The sequence below is a fragment of the Lytechinus variegatus genome, chromosome 1 (genome assembly GCF_018143015.1).
Source record: "Lytechinus variegatus isolate NC3 chromosome 1, Lvar_3.0, whole genome shotgun sequence".
NCBI classification, from domain to species: domain Eukaryota; kingdom Metazoa; phylum Echinodermata; class Echinoidea; order Temnopleuroida; family Toxopneustidae; genus Lytechinus; species Lytechinus variegatus.
The window spans coordinates 95,321,758-95,339,110 of record NC_054740.1 but is presented as its reverse complement, the minus strand read 5'-3'; the positions used below and the strand labels follow the sequence as shown (position 1 = coordinate 95,339,110).

General features: G+C 34.9%; 1 protein-coding gene across 1 annotated transcript in view; it reads right to left on the bottom strand.

The window, feature by feature from the left end:
* Positions 1-5: 5 nt before the first annotated feature.
* Positions 6-17,353, bottom strand: part of LOC121405695 (epidermal growth factor receptor-like) — a 33,312-nt gene continuing 15,964 nt past the window's right edge. The window contains 14 exon segments of the mRNA XM_041596606.1: positions 6-1,908; positions 3,111-3,692; positions 5,338-5,397; positions 5,957-6,092; positions 6,688-6,734; positions 6,737-6,866; positions 7,201-7,298; positions 7,654-7,800; positions 8,201-8,276; positions 8,705-8,860; positions 10,297-10,482; positions 11,364-11,454; positions 11,456-11,550; positions 12,065-12,103. Coding sequence (XP_041452540.1) covers positions 1,904-1,908; positions 3,111-3,692; positions 5,338-5,397; positions 5,957-6,092; positions 6,688-6,734; positions 6,737-6,866; positions 7,201-7,298; positions 7,654-7,800; positions 8,201-8,276; positions 8,705-8,860; positions 10,297-10,482; positions 11,364-11,454; positions 11,456-11,550; positions 12,065-12,103 — 1,848 coding nt within the window. The 3' untranslated portion in view covers positions 6-1,903.

Sequence of the window (17,353 nt, the reverse complement as noted above, 5' to 3'; positions counted from 1 at the left end):
ACCTTACCGCGTGGGCAATGGTCATTAGGAAGGGAGCTAGATGTATTCCCGGGTAGAGATGGCAGAGTTAGACAGGTAGAGGTCAGGGTTGGCCATAAGTATTTTAAGAGACCAGTCGTAAAACTGTGTTTACTAGAAGCTAATACAAATGCTTAAATCGTTACAATTTACAAGTGATCTTAAAACATGTATATTTTTAATTTTGTTTCATTTTCTTGCTTAATTACTGTATGTTATAATGCCATGATGTTACCATTCATGACCATTTTTTGATTGTTTATATTATCAAGTCATTTGATCAGAGATGCCATAAATGCCTCATATTGATATTTCGTCATGATGATTTAATTTTTCCTTTTGATATTCCATGTTTCACTTGGAAACGTTTCTTTAATAATCATGTGACCGATAATGGCTCGTTGTGTTTATTCATATTACTTCTTGTATAATGCTATGTAAGTCTCAGTCATATGAGTTGGAGGTATTATATTATTTTAATATTCAATTTGTTTATTATGACATGTATTTTACCGCTAGCAGATAGTTTGAATGATCTAATAGATGGGTTAGCTCATTGGGGCCGGAATGTAGCGGCATAAACCACATGTGGGCTGAAAGTTAAGACTATATATATTTAACCTTCATTAATTCATGTTCTGTTTCCCAAATAAGGTGAAGTCATTGCCAGTTGGTCACTGTGTATGTTTTCTGGCCTAGTAACAAGGTTGTTTATGATAATGTCAATTCTGGTTGGTCAGCCACACCCTGGTCTGACCAGGGGAGCATAGTAACAATAAACCCATTGGTCAAGACTTAGGTTGTTATGCAAATTAGCCTAAGCATCTCAGAAGGGTGATAAGCCCTCTGCATCTTCCACCCCAGAAGGAAGAAAAGTTTCATTGCAACAAGTTGTGCCATTATACATTTGATCAAAAGTTACTGATATTGTGAAACCAGGAGGTCAAACAATCGGTAAGTTCTCATAGAAATATTGTTATGTTTACTAGATTAATATTATACAAGTTATGTCAAGTTTGTATATATATGTATTTCAAGTTTCAAGGGATAAGTTATATCTTTGTACTGAGTCTCTCACTCTCTCTCTCTCTACCTCTCATTCTTTCTTTGCTACGTCATACCAGAAGTTGTATATGAAGTTTGTTGTTGAGAATCTTTAAGTATGTAACAAGTAATATTCTACGTATTTGAAATGTGTTTACATCTATAATTATATATGTTGTTAAATAGTTTTGGCACTGCACTGGTTAGAAGTATACTGTAGTGTAGAAGAGGGTATGTGTAATCCTCACTGAGAGTGTACAAGCTGTACAGCTAATAAGCAAACAAAAGTGCCTTTGTTAAGTGATGGTTTCAATGCCACTGTTACTGAGAGTTATTAATGTGTATAGGCCCATGGTCAATGCTATCCCTAAGGAGATAATCTTGTTTAAGGCACAGCTTGAGTAGAGGTGTGTTCAGACGGGTTATTAGTTATACAGAATTAAGTTTATTCCTTTAGCATTAGTTAGATTTATTGCTATTGATTTTCACGTTGGTATATATCTATACCTTCTGTTTTACTAGTTTATTATAACAATAAGATGAATACCAACATGGTAGTAAGAATAATCATCTCTTTATCCGTCAAAATATTATGACCGTTAATTCTTTCATGTAAATTTCTCTATGTTGACGATATACTAATTTTGCAATTACACTTTCATTTTTATTGCAGCGAACCACCAATTGCTTGCTCATTCACGTTTGTCAATCACTTCCAAGTTATTTATCGTTCTGTTCTACTTCGCCATTTCTTATGTTTCATCGATCATTTTATTTTCGCGTTGTGTGAACACGCCGTTATTTCGTCCACCAAGTCTACTGTTATCATTAAATGGATGTCTTAACCCTAAAAAGACTGGGGGGGGCCTTTTAGGCCCCCCTCTGTACATAAATCGCGATAACTTTTTTGCGCATGAAGCGTTCGCGCCGCCATTTCATGACTTTTTTTTCTTGAGTTTTGCGCAACTTTTGATACCAAATTTGTATACCCCCATGCCGCGGTTGCGGAGTTACGTAACATTTTTGTATCACATGTCACGTAAGATATTGAAATTTGTATTCGTTTGTGTGTAAAGTGTATGGTATTTGAATGAATGTTATACACATTGTTTTCTAACTACATTTTTATTTGTTTCTTTCTATATTATGTCACTTGTGAATTCAAGTAGCAGTTGTAGGATATGAAAATAATGAAAAACATTGCATAAAAAAATAAAGAAATACATAAGAAATGCAAAATAAAGAAATACATAAGAAATTAAAATCAAAGAAAAACATAAGAAAAGTAGTGCAAAATACCAGAATCGCTTGCACAACTATATTCTTGGGTGCAGGAAACACTGAATAGACAAGTAATGTCACACTTTAGTTGATTATGCTATAATTGATGTTGAATAAGTTATATATTATATATACAGCTGAAAACCTTGAAACAGGAATTTATGGACCGCAATAGGTACCAAAATATGAAAAATTCAATTTTTTGATAAAAATTTGCATATTCGCATAATTAATTATGAATATAATTTGCATGAATTATGTGATATCTCCTATGCTTTGTTTTCACCAGCTAGTGTACATGTAACACATCACTTGTGTATCTTCCAAGATTGCTTTGTCTCTTTGCAAGAGAGTGTAATGCAATAAAACATGCCAATTATTGTATTTCTCTACATAACGCATGCGGAGTACTTATTTGCATATTTAGTAATTACTAATTTGCATAAGCATATCTAATAATTCAAGCAAGAAATAACACAATTCCATGATAAACAACCTCTTCTTACAGCTGAAAACCTTGAAACAGGAATTTATGGACCGCAATAGGTACCAAAGTATGAAAAATTCTATTTTTTGATAAAAATTTGCATATTCGCATAATTAATTATGCATATATTAAAAAATACAATGAATATCAGTATTTTGACTATGTTTTCTTTTAGAGGACATAACAAAGGATGTGTGTGCCAAATTTGGTTGGGGGGGCCCAAAAGGCCCCCCCCCAGTTTTTCTAGCCTCCAAAATAGCCCAGTCTTTTTAGGGTTAACCTACATGACTGTGTGATTGGACATTTATCTTTGGAGTGTGCTGGTGCGTTCGGATATTGACTATCCATGAGCCTAAGTTAATCCTTAGCTTTAGCTTAACCATGCAAGAAGCTACACTACCCCTTGTTGAATTCCTACCAAGGCTTCCAGAACTAACGGAGGGTGGGGGTGAGCGGTAAAGGCCTTTGTGATTCCCATTTTGTCCATTCATGACAGGAGCACCGATTGGTACAGGCCCCTCAAAGGACACATTACCAAGAAGAGGGGTACTTGAGCTTACGTTGGGTGACATGGGGCCGTACCCTGGTGGTGTTCTTGGCTGTGAGGGCGTGCTACGTTGTCTTGCCATCAGATGAGGGTGTTGTTGTTGCATAGGTGTCCATGGATCACCAGTATGTATAGTAGGTGTCTTGGGTGATTTGGCTCCCTGTGATGCTTGATCCATCAATGCATGATATTCTAGATTACCCATCATACCAACTGAGTGTACCATCGGTTGAGAACCTGTTCCATCGTTCAGAGGGAGGTAGTTGTCACCAAGGTCTGTTGGTCTTCGTGGGTCGTTCTGGTACTCGTGCTCTTCTACATAAATAAAAAAAACTTATCTTTTATCTCATTTCATTTGACTTTTTTGTAATCCTCACAATTACATAATATTCTTCTTTGCAAAATGTTGAATCTTTCTTGATACATAAGCAACCAACAAGCTTGCATATTCAGTAATGTGTACTGCTAGATTGACATAATTTATTTTAAGAATTGCAGTTATCATTTAATTTACTCATTGCCTTACCAGTATATCAAATAGAAACTCTTCAATTTTAGTGATAAGTCAGGTTATTGTTTGTTTGCTTTGAAAAATTGATTTCCTCTCTTTTAATAAAAATCAGACTTAAAAATAAGAATGCAAGAGAAAAAACAGTAAGTATATACATCACGTTTGAAAACTGTTTAAAGGGTTTATATCAACTCACCTCTAGGTCCCCTGAAACTTTTGGATTGAAACAAATCACCTATTCTTTTTTAATGATACATATCAACCTCTTAACTCCTAAATTATATAACTTCCAAAGGTATTTTACAGGGATTACCAAGTTATGTAAGGAAATCCATTTTACAATTTAATCTTATTTCTTGATATAAAAATGTATTCTTGGTCGCAAAAATTCAATTTCTTGATATAAACAAGTGGAAGGCCTCTGGCAGTCTCACCTGCATCACGCGGTTCAATATAGCAGCAGTGCTGACTTTGAATACTACTCTAACTCGCACAAGATGTTCAGTGATACATTGTTACTCTTATGTCCACTTTTTATGAACTAGACCAATAAACTTACAGAGATATGATGGTTATTCAACAAAAAAACCCAACATGGCCAAAGTTCATTGACCTTACATGACCTTTGACCTTGATCATGTGACCTGAAACTCGAACAGGATGTTCAGTGATACTTGATTACTCTTATGTACAAGTTTCATGAATCAGATCCATAAACTTTCAAAGTTATGATGGTAATTCAACAGATACACCCAATTCGGCCAAAGTTCATTGACCTTTGACCTTGGTCATGTGCCCTTAAACGCGCACAGGATGTTCAGTGATACTTGATTACTATTATGTCCAAGTTTCATGAATCAGATCCATAAACTTTCAAAGTTATGATGGGAATTCAACAGATATCCCCAATTCGGCCAAAGTTAATTGACCCTAAATGACCTTTGACCTTGGTCATGTGACGTGAAACTCATGCAGGATGTTTAGTGATACTTGATTAAACTTATGTCCAAGTTTCATGAACTAGGTCCATATATTTTCTAAGTTATGATGACATTTCAAAAACTTAACCTCAGGTTCAGATTTCGATGTTGATTCCTCCAACATGGTCCAAGTTCAATGACCCTAAATGACCTTTGACCTTGGTCATGTGACAGGAAACTCTAATAGGATGTTCAGTAATACTCGATTAACCTTATGGCCAAGTTTTATTAACTAGGTCCATATACTTTTTAAGCTGACATCATTTCAAAAACTTAACCTCAGGTTAAGATTTGATGTTGACGCCGCCGCCGGAAAAGCGGCGCTTATAGTCTCACTCTGCTTCGCAGGTGAGACAAAAATGAATTCTTCCATCAAGAAATAAAATAAAAAAACAATGGTCTTGCCATACATAGGTCGGTATAGGCAGGCTTATACACAAAGGTAAAACAATCCCTTTATGATAATTACCTTCCATCAAGTTATCTAGCTTATCATTTGGTATCATGTAGTCATCATTCAAAGTTGGATCTGAAACACAATTTACAAAAATGGTTGTCTATCTGCATATCTCCTAGACATATAAACATGATATTAGATTTTTTTTTAGTCATGGGTAGTTGATACAAGCAGGAATCATCTATTCATTAAGCACGATACATTTCTTTCTCACTTCCATTTTGATATTGATAATAGAAAATAAAACCAACAATTTTTTTTCCTATGGAAATATATATTGAAGAAAATATTACTCTCTTAAGGTTTAGTTTTAATTTAACTTTGAATCATACATTATATTATATAAAAGGGAAGAATTGAGAATTTCATCATCTCTGATCTGATCTCTGATCTGACCCTATGGAGTGACTGAATTGAATTGGACCAAAAAGTCATAAACTTATTTCTCTCAATTTCAGTAAATGTTATGAAAAATATTTCGAATTGCTATTATCCATATCTTATAAGGTTAGGTAAGAAACTCAAATGTAAAACTAAAGGGAAAGCAATATCGTCTTTATTGTTACTGACATAATATTAAAATATAAATAATTATCAAATATCAATATTACAAACAAACACTCAATCTTACCAGTGCCACTCATATTACTGTTTTGCCTGTCAAAATTTCCCTTGACTGTTGGATCTTGACAATAGCTATGAAGACTGCTATCCTTTCTCACTGGACCAGATGGCTTGCCTGAGGGAGACATAGGTGCAGCACCATTCTAGTAGGAGAAAGAGAAATGGTATTAAAATGGTCATCATTCAGACGGTATGGGTTAGGCCCCACACAGTAGCACTTCTAAGAAATCATTAAAGTTCTCAAGAACTGAGAATCATTATCATCCTCATCCTCCTCACCATCATCATAACTATAATCATCACCATCATTAACATCACCACCATCATCTTCATCTTTATTGTGATCATCATGTCATCATCATCACCTCAGTATCATCAGCAACAACACCACCGCAACCACCATCATTACCACCATCACCTTCTTCATCATCATCACCATCATCATCATCACTATCATCATCACCATCATCATCATCACCATCATCACCATCACCATCATCACCATCATCATCATCACCATCATTATCATCACCATCATCATCATATAATAATCATCTCATCATTATCATCATCATCAACCAATTGTAAAAACTAAAATGACACTACTTATTTTATATTTTTTACAATCTTATCTCTTGCTTTAAAATAAACAACAAAATAGAGCAATGGAAAAGATAGAATATGATGTAAGGAGAGTGCTGAATCAATCAGGGAGTAGAAGTAAAAACTTGGACTCACTGGTGGGAAGAAACCTTGCTGACTCTCATAGGTGAGATTATGTGCAGAAGGCTCATTGGTTGTAGGTAATCCTCAGCATCCATGAGTAAGTTGGGATCAGCTCCTGACTCGGTGTCCTGCATCAGGGTTTCATAGAAATCTGAAGGAGTGGGGCTTGGTAGGGATAATGCACCATCATTCTGATTGGAGAAGATATGATTAATGATGAGAATGATTTTGAAGAGCTCCCTAAAGAAAAGGGATGACGGGTAGAATTAGAAAAATAAAAAAGAAGAATCAGAAAGCTGGTGGAATAAAATTCACTCGGGTGTATCTCCAATTTCATCAAGTTTTCACACCTGACAAAGAGCACAATATGTTGAAACATCAAGATAGAAACATTGATATATACATCTAAAACAATTCTTTTTCCAAACTAACATGACAAAGTATATACGCCTACATGGTATCTCAAAACTTGTTCATCTAGTCTTTACCAACTTAGAAAAAGTTCAAATATCCTAGAAGTCTCACCTGGATGACAAGGTACCTCTGAGGATCTTTGGTCATTCTCTCTAGTTCTTCTTGCAGCTGTTTGAATGTAGGTCTACTGTCTTCATCAATCAACCAACCTAATCAACGATGAAAAAGTCAAAATATGGGATATAATAAATGATGATTATGGTAATGACACTACCATGCAGGTAGACAAAATTTATTTCAGATAAATTCAGTACAATTTACCAGTGCATATGGTATCTACATGTTCAAACAATCTGTAATAAAAAGGTAACACACATACAATTATGACTTAAATACCTATTTTTTTAACACATGCCAAACTAAAAAGAAATCTATTTGTGAACAATAAAATGTTCTAACTCTAAACAAATTGAATCTATAATTCTTTACTTAAGGAAAAGCTTGTGTCACTATCCTAATTAAAAATAAAATATATAATACTTTATCATGACTGTAATTACTTACATTTGACCATCAGCATGTATATGTCAATGGTACAGATTGGAGGCTGGGGTAACCTCTCACCCCTTTCTAAGAGTTCAGGAACCTCTCGGGCCTTGACCCCCTCATAGGGTTTTCCTCCAAAGGTCATCAGCTCCCATAGCGTTACACTTACAAATGATAAAGACAATACCATGTTGTATGACACATGAACCATAAAGGACCCTGAAATGCCAGAAAAGGTAACTCTTTGATTTGGTATTTATTTGTGAACAGATCTCTAAATGATGAAGTGCATAAGTAACCAAGGACTTCTGAATTCCCATATCTGAGTTTCAATATACTTAATTCGGTACAAATGCCCAGGAGTTGGATAAAAGCTTTCTAAATTATCATAGTTTGAAGTCTATCAATGCAGAAACCAGGTTAATATCAAATACAAAACTTTGTAAAAGAAATACATATAAGTAAATAAAGAATTTTATGATATGGTCATTGATCCACCTGTAAATAAACATATTGGTAAGGAGAAATGATGAAGTATTGAGGTATGTCACTCTAAAGTACTCACCAAAACTCCATACATCACTTTTGTGTGAGAATCTCCTGAACTGAATACACTCTAAGGCCAACCATTTGATGGGCATCTGAATACAGAAAACAAAGAAATCCTTATACACATATCCAAACAAAATACACACATGCACAGATGTATCTTTTACCCCAATTAAGACTAGCCAATGATGCCTCATAAAGCACATGCAGTCACGATTTCAATTGCATTAAGAAATTAAATCATTACCAGCAAGTTAGCAACAATGCAGGTGATATGATATCCTGAAGGGAATTTCATCATTATTATGCTGTCTGACAAAAAATCAGATCTGACAACTTTCCTTGATGCTGATTGGCTGAGAAACTCTGTTTCTATGATATCTGTCAGAGTGTGAATGGGATTCCAACATTTCTATTTAGGGGGCCTATATGATAGCCAAAACTAAGAATGACCTGAAACAGCTAAAAAAATCAAATGGGTAATATCACGTAGGTCAATATATCTCCATCTTGACCTTACCTTGCCTCCCTGTGCTTTGTATTCATTGGAATCAACCTCCAAGAACTTGGCCAGACCAAAATCTGTGATCTTCACCTGTGCTGGGCTCTGAACAAGGACATTCCTAGCAGCCAAGTCACGATGAATAAGATGTTTTTCTTCAAGGTATACCATTCCCTGTGATAAAAGTGAAGAAATAATGTTTTGCTCTTATTTCTGAAGAATCTAGACAATCAAGTAAAACCTTCCAGGAAATCTCACAAATTTGTTACTGGTAAGCACTGGTCAATGACATGTAATCTGACCCAATTGAATTTATGTATGGTGATGAGTTGGACCACATTGGTGGCAGCAGTGGGATGAAACCCTATGTTATCTCAATTCACTGGTTCTACAAGAGGTACCAGTCAATGATGTGTAGTCTGACCCAAATGTTGTTCCGGATGTGGTCATAGATGTGTAATTGGGTTTATTGGTGGCAGCGGTGGGATGAAATCCTGTTATCTCAATCCACTGGTTCTACAAGAGGTACCAGTCAATGATGTGTAGTCTGACCCAAATGTTGTTCCGGATGTGGTCATAGATGTGTAATTGGGTTTATTGGTGGCAGCGGAGGGATGAAACCCAATGTTATTCCTGATGTGGTCATAGGTGTGAAATTGGATTTATTGGTGGCAGCGGTGAGATGAAACCCAATGTTATCTCAATTCACTGGTACTACAAGAGGTACAAGACAATGATGTGCAGTCTGACCCAAATGTTGTTCCTAGTACTTTTGTTTTTCATTGTTTTTCTCAATTGAAATTATTACAGACTAACAACTAAATTAAACCCTAAATTAATTAGGCAAACCAATTAGATTGGAAAATAATCACCCTTTTATGAATTTCATCTCCCATAGACTTTGTACACAAGGTTTAAAAACGAACCATTTTCAGCACAACATTGTCTCGTGAAAGTCACGTGAGCTCGCGATACTATACCCGTATGTCGTGTATTTGGTCTCAAAAGTTGCGCGAGACTTCAAAGAAAAAAGTCATAAAATTTTGTGGTGCTATCCTTTTGCGTTTTGGAAATATCGTGCAAAGCATTGAGGGGGGACCATGGCCCCCCCCCAGTCCTTTTAGGGTTAAACTTTCTTTACCAAAATTATTTCCTTTTAATGTGTGTAGGGGTGTGTCAGTGAGATAGAGACCAAAATCTGTTAAATGACTTGTATCACAATGGGCATAAATCATTCCTTTTAATCTGTTTTGTATTAACTGGATAAGATGGGTGTTGATTTTATTTATGGGTGGAAGTGATAGCCAAAACTGAATGCAACTTTTTAATCTAGCTGTTTCCTTCAGTTTAATGACATCCAATCACAGTCATTCCATTTTTAACAGTAGCAACCTTCATTCATCCATAGCTGTAAAGCGATTTTCAATGTTTAAGTTATATGTTTTATTATATGTTGCTGCAGTGAAAAATAAAACCACAACACAAGACCAAAAGTACAAGTAGGACGTGAGATCTAATCATACAAATATTGTAAGATATCCCACGTTTCATCTGGTTTGTAAAAATTAGAGCAAATTCAAATCAGCACAAAAAATCTTGAGTCCATTTACCTTAGCAATCTGAAAGCTCCAATTAAGGAGATGGTGAGATCCTATCTGTTCCTTGTGTTGACGAACATAGTCCAAGATAGCTCCTAATGGCATAAGCTGGGTGATCAATGTCATGTTTTGTGCAATACAGACACACAGAAGACGTAGCAGACACGGGTGGTCCACAGATGCCATAACCTTTGCTTCCTGTGATACAAGAATCATGTAGATATATGAATACATGTAATAAACTGTTTGAATCAAATTCAGAGGAGGAAAGGATTGACCGTGCACAACCTATCATAGTTGAGTTATCATACACAAATATTACTGTTCTCTTTAAGAGCTTTATACAAAAGGAGCTCTCCATAACACATTTTTAGCACATTATGTTATTGGATGTTGGAGAAAGTTGGTGAAGAAAAGACCTGTGCCCCTTATTCCCATTCAGTATCCACTCTAGATTATATTTCATTTGAGTACAGACTGAAAGTGAATATGGATATCAAGTTGATATTTGGTTCAAATACAAAGACCCCGGGGGGGGGGGCACTCGACCAAAAAAGTGGTGGGGGTGTGCCGCGGGCGAGACAAAAAACGGGGGCCTTGGAGAGGGCTTATTGTAAAAAGGAGGGTCCTCGGAACGACAAATGTTTGTGAAAACGGGGGTCCTTGGAACGGATCGCCAGCGTGTGAGCGCGTATGCATCCCTACGGAACGGTCATGCGTGCATGATGCAGCTAGCGCGGCCTCCGCCGGGGAGCTCCGCAGCCGCTTTCCACCAAAATTGCAGCTCATTCAACGCGATCGGAGCGGCGTAACGAAAAATATGCGAAGCTTTGGAGCGGATTTCTCTCTTCTTTTTTCTCGATAAGAAGAAAATGCTATGCCTTGGAGCGGCTTTCTTTGTTCTTTTTCTCAACAAGGCAAAAATGCCATGCCTTGGAACGGAAATTTGAGTGTAAAAATGGGGGTCCCCTCCGCGGCACATACCCACTATGCATTATATACTGAGTGCCCCCCCTGGGACAAAGACGCTAAAAATATGTCGTGTTTGCTTTCACAGTAAGCATGTTGACATTACCCACCTCAAGTAATTCCTCAGCAGCATGTGGTGAGACTTCCCTTAGAGCTTTGATAGCTACAGGAATCCTGATCTTCTCACCCTCTGGGATCCATGGACCCGGATCCAAGGACTGGACCTAGCTTCAGCTCAGTGTCTTTGATGATCTTCAGTTGAGCCTGGTTAGGTTCCACATTGCTGGGTGTCAAAGGCTGGAAGGGGAAAGAAAGTGATTACCCATCGGCTCAGATATCACAATGACTGACAATGATCTGGCTGATATGAAAATCTCATAGCTTGCATTGAAGGGGTCAACTGTTTCATAGCGTCTCCGAAGGACTCAGTCAATGTATTATTTCAGTGAACAAGCACATTGAATTTTCTTTTAAATCTGGAATCTGTGATGAGTGATTGTGTTCCCTGTCATATAATTATTAATAAGAACGAAAAGTTGTTTTCTTTCAAAGAGAAGAAAACAAGCTTGGTCAAATGATTTCAGTGTCCATGATATTCGGAAGTCATTGAAGATGGTTTTTATTTAAAAAAAAAATCTTCAGAATATCCTGTTTGAGGGATACATAGTACTGATGCAAAATGTATTATTTTTACTGTCTAATATGTTTGAAAACATAGGAAGTAAACATTCCCTCAAAACCTCTTTGTTTACTATCATAAGAGTACTATATGCAGCATTAAGAATATGTCCATTTATTTCATTTTACTTACTGCTCCAGTGTAATCACTGCTCTTCATATCATTTAAGTCCTGAAAAAGAATGGAAAGATTTTACATGGAAAAAAGAAATACCAACCATCCAAAAATGTACCAACACGTGTTCTTGGAACATGTATAATTTCCTAATAAATATGCTTTGTTTACTACACAAATTTCAGATTTAAAGGCATGTCAGGAATATAACTGTCCAAACAATAGTATCCTCGAAACAGATATTAAAGTGTTACATGTATATTCATCTATTCTTTTAAACATCAAATAACCTAACAATAGTCTGAAGTTGAATTTTATTTTGGTTCCTAAATCTACCAATTGAAAACATAAGTGCCTTTCTTGCCACTTCACACACATAAGTTTCAAGTATTGCAATGCCATTCAATAATCAACCTTCTGTACGCTAAACCCTAATTTTTGTTAATTCTTACTTCACTTCATGAACCTATTTAGCCATGATAATTTGAAAATAGCTTTTGTCTGGAGCACAAAACTGAGATGAATCATTTCAGGAAAGCTTCATACTTTATGGAATGTAATCTCAAACTCAACCTTTACTCACTATGTTAGGCGGGATGTCTATGTACATATCATTCTTGATACGTCGTTTGAACCAGATGATAAACATGACGATAATGAGGAAGATGATGAGGGCACTAATCACGATGACGGCAAGAACTCCGATGGACAAACCTCCACTGTTAAGATGAGGAGAACTTGTGTTAGTATAAGGAAATCAATAGAAAGCAGATAGAAGATTTAGAATAAGACATTTAACAAGAGAGTATGGCAAGTACAACACATTACGGTGGAATATGTGAGTATTATAGATTGTTTCAGCAGAAGAAGATAAAAAGAGTTGAAAATGGAAAAGCATATGTGTCAATTCATGTGATTAACAATTTTTTTGATAAAGTTGTTGCAACATTGAAGGAATAAATCAGAAAAGTAAAAGTACAGTTTGAAAAGATACAACCAAGCCGTAGGAGACACAACACATGTTGAGAAAAGACAATTAACAAGAAGAGGAGATGAAGCACAGGAAGTAGGATTTGGTTGTCATGGGAACAGGATGACAGCAGGTTCAAGACAGACAGATGGGTAGACATTAAAAACAAACAAAACAAACAAAAGTTTAATTCAAACATATAAAAACAAGAAGAAATAAGTGAATATGTTCAGAGTTTGCTGTTATAAGTCTCTATACAGTGCGTATAAAACAAAAACGGGACAGATTTGAAAAGTCTATAAAATTTTTGTCTCATATCATAATCTCTATATTTTGGTGTCAATACATGCTTTGGAGTCTTATCCTTCAAATACCATTAAAATAATTTAGTTTTGTTCATGCTTGAGCAAACACGGAATGTTTTTGTCTGGGGTGAAAAAAGAGGCTTGCGCCAAAATGGCATAAAATGATAAATATGATGGTCGGACTTCTTGCTAATCAGCAGACTTCCTCTTAACCTTTTCACTATCTTTGCCATAATTTTCAAATTATGCGGTCAAAATTCATTTCCAAATCTACTTATTTGCTTGAATAGTTCTGTTGTTCCTTTAGCTTTGAATATTCCTTCTTTAGGCAAGAACATTTTTTCAAACCAAAGTATGGGAGAGCATGTTTTTTTTTCAAATCCTTTCATTGTGTGCTTCAAAAGTTATGGTGCCTATGAACAGTGGCATACTGAGGGTGGGGACTCGGGGTGCTCCCCCCAAATAAAAAGTTATGAGCAAGGAAAAAAAAGTGGAAAGGAAAATAACAGAAAACATAGAAAGTGAAATACGATATCATTTTCTGAATATTATGTCAAAATCACAAGATTGGATATTTTGATAAAAAAGTGGAAATTTTTGCTTGCTCGCTTCACAACTTTTGAATACATTTTATCTGATCTGCCATATCTTGCTCCTTCAAAATTGACTCAATACACCATTGCCATTCAAAGACATGAATCCTTTCCTGTTTGTCCTGTCAAGCACATAATTAAACTTGGTGAAGAATTCAATAACCTCTTGAAAATAGGATTCATGTCTTTTATAGGTTCCATAGCATAATTTGTTTCACCTAATAATTATTAAAGGTACCATTACATAATTTGTTTCTGACGATTCCAATATTTTCTTTTCCCATGATGATATTAACCAACTCGTTCGAACCTTAAACTTTGAACTAACAAATGTTACAGATTGGATCAAGGCCAACAAACTTTCACTTAATCACCAGAAGACAAACTACATGCTTTTCAGTAATAAAGTCAATACTCTAACTGACAGGATTTTCTTTGATAATTTTGTTCTTAATAATGTTTCCACTACTAGATTCTTGGGTGTCCTTATTGACGACAAATTATCCTGGAAGCCTCATATCGATAGTATATGTAAAACAATTTCAAGAAACATTGGAATTATTAATAAACTTAAACATTTTCTCCCTTCCCGCACTTTGTTAACATTATATTACACACTTATTCTACCATATATTAATTATGGAATTATTGCATGGGGATGTGCAATACAAACACAAATAAATAGAATATTACTTCTCCAGAAAAAAGCTCTAAGAATAATTTTTCAAACACACTTTAGATCACATACTGATATCTTATTTTTTGAAAATAACATTCTTAAAGTAAATGACATATATCTTTTCGAACTTAGTCAATTTATGTTTAAATTAAGCAGGGACGATCTCCCCGCCATTTTCTTTAATATGTTCCGTAAAAATGCTTCCGTACACAGCTACCCAACAAGGCAACGTCTATGTTATCATCTTCCTTTAACAAGAACTTTATTTGCAAAAAACTCGTTTGTCTTCTCCGGGCCTGCCTATTGGAACTCTCTGCCTCAAGATTTCAAAGAATCCCCTAATGTAAATATTTTTAAACGCAAACTGAAAAAAATGTTAATTCTGAAATATTCGTCGCAAACAGGTCAAGCTGAATAACTAAAATAACTGATTTAATTATGCTCAACTTTTATGTATATGAGTTTATATTATATACATATAGTCATGTATATTATTTGTTTTACATTATTTTTTCTTCTTAAAACTGCAATTAGCCAAGTACCTGCTCCTGCTGCCTGCCATATTTCTTTTCTACTTAGTGTATTGCACTGCTCTGTCCCTTCTGCCCCCCCCCCTCATCTCCCCCTCTCTTAAAATATTGTATAACGTAAATATTTCTTTACATGACCCATCAGTTATGTTTTTTCAAGTGCACAAAAATTGTATTTATTTTTAAACAAATTTATTATTACAAACCAATATTTATTTGTTGTAGTTTTATATTGAAACTAAGTTAGGGGCTTGCCGCCTGTACAAGCTTTGCTTTTTTCGGCAAGTCCCTCCGTTTTACTTTCAAATACAAATGTAATTTCAGACAAATTTATTTACTCAATTGTGTTCTTTAAATTTATGATTATTTATGTATACATATTATATTTCGTAGTATTTTCGACCTTGTTTTGTTATGTTTATTATATTATTGCTATGTTCTTTATACTATTGTGAAACGGAAATAAATAAATCAAATCAAATCAAATCAATTTGTTTCACATAATAAAAGGATTTGAATAATTACAAATTCTCCCAATTAATAATGCAAATCTTCTTACTTGGGTTGGCAAAAAGTCTCTTCTTTTCTTACTTATGAATGAAAAGTCAAAGGTAAAATAAGTTTAAATGAAAAACAATACAATTCAGGTAAATAAATACATTTGTAAATAAAATTTGACGGCATAATTTGAAAATTATGGCAAAGATAATGAAAACATTAAGAGGAAGTCTGCTGATTAGCCAAAAGTCTAATCATCAAATTTCTCATTTCTGCCATTTTGACGCAAGCCTCTTTTTGAACCCCCGACAAAAACGTACGTCCCGTGTTCGCTCAAGCATGAACAAAATTTATTTTTTTAAATGGCATTTCAAAGATAAGATCTTAGAGCATCTATTAACATCAAAATATAGATATAATAATTTGAAACAAATTTTTTATAGACTTTTCAAAACTGTCCCTTTTTTTGATACGCAATGTATAGTAGAAAATGTAATACATTGCTATGCTACAAATATAACTTTAAAGAAAAGTAATTCTGTGAAATAAGAAAAAAGAGCAATAAAACAGGGATATTTCTTTAAATTTACATGAAACCAAACCTTTTAACTAGAATTAGAATAATACAAAAGAAGAATAAAAAAGCTGGTGGAATAAAATTCACTCGGGTGTATCTCCAATTTCATCAAGTTTTCACACCTGACAAAGAGCACAATATGTTGAAACATCAAGATAGAAACATTGATATATACATCTAAAACAATTCTTTTTCCAAACTAACATGACAAAGTATATACGCCTACATGGTATCTCAAAACTTGTTCATCTAGTCTTTACCAACTTAGAAAAAGTTCAAAAATCCTAGAAGTCTCACCTGGATGACAAGGTACCTCTGAGGATCTTTGGTCATTCTCTCTAGTTCTTCTTGCAGCTGTTTGAATGTAGGTCTACTGTCTTCATCAATCAACCAACCTAATCAACGATGAAAAAGTCAAAATATGGGATATAATAAATGATGATTATGGTAATGACACTACCATGCAGGTAGACAAAATTTATTTCAGATAAATTCAGTACAATTTACCAGTGCATATGGTATCTACATGTTCAAACAATCTGTAATAAAAAGGTAACACACATACAATTATGACTTAAATACCTATTTTTTAACACATGCCAAACTAAAAAGAAATCTATTTGTGAACAATAAAATGTTCTAACTCTAAACAAATTGAATCTATAATTCTTTACTTAAGGAAAAGCTTGTGTCACTATCCTAATTAAAAATAAAATATATCATACTTTATCATGACTGTAATTACTTACATTTGACCATCAGCATGTATATGTCAATGGTACAGATTGGAGGCTGGGGTAACCTCTCACCCCTTTCTAAGAGTTCAGGAACCTCTCGGGCCTTGACCCCCTCATAGGGTTTTCCTCCAAAGGTCATCAGCTCCCATAGCGTTACACTTACAAATGATAAAGACAATACCATGTTGTATGACACATGAACCATAAAGGACCCTGAAATGCCAGAAAAGGTAACTCTTTGATTTGGTATTTATTTGTGAACAGATCTCTAAATGATGAAGTGCATAAGTAACCAAGGACTTCTGAATTCCCATATCTGAGTTTCAATATACTTAATTCGGTACAAATGCCCAGGAGTTGGATAAAAGCTTTCTAAATTATCATAGTTTGAAGTCTATCAATGCAGAAACCAGGTTAA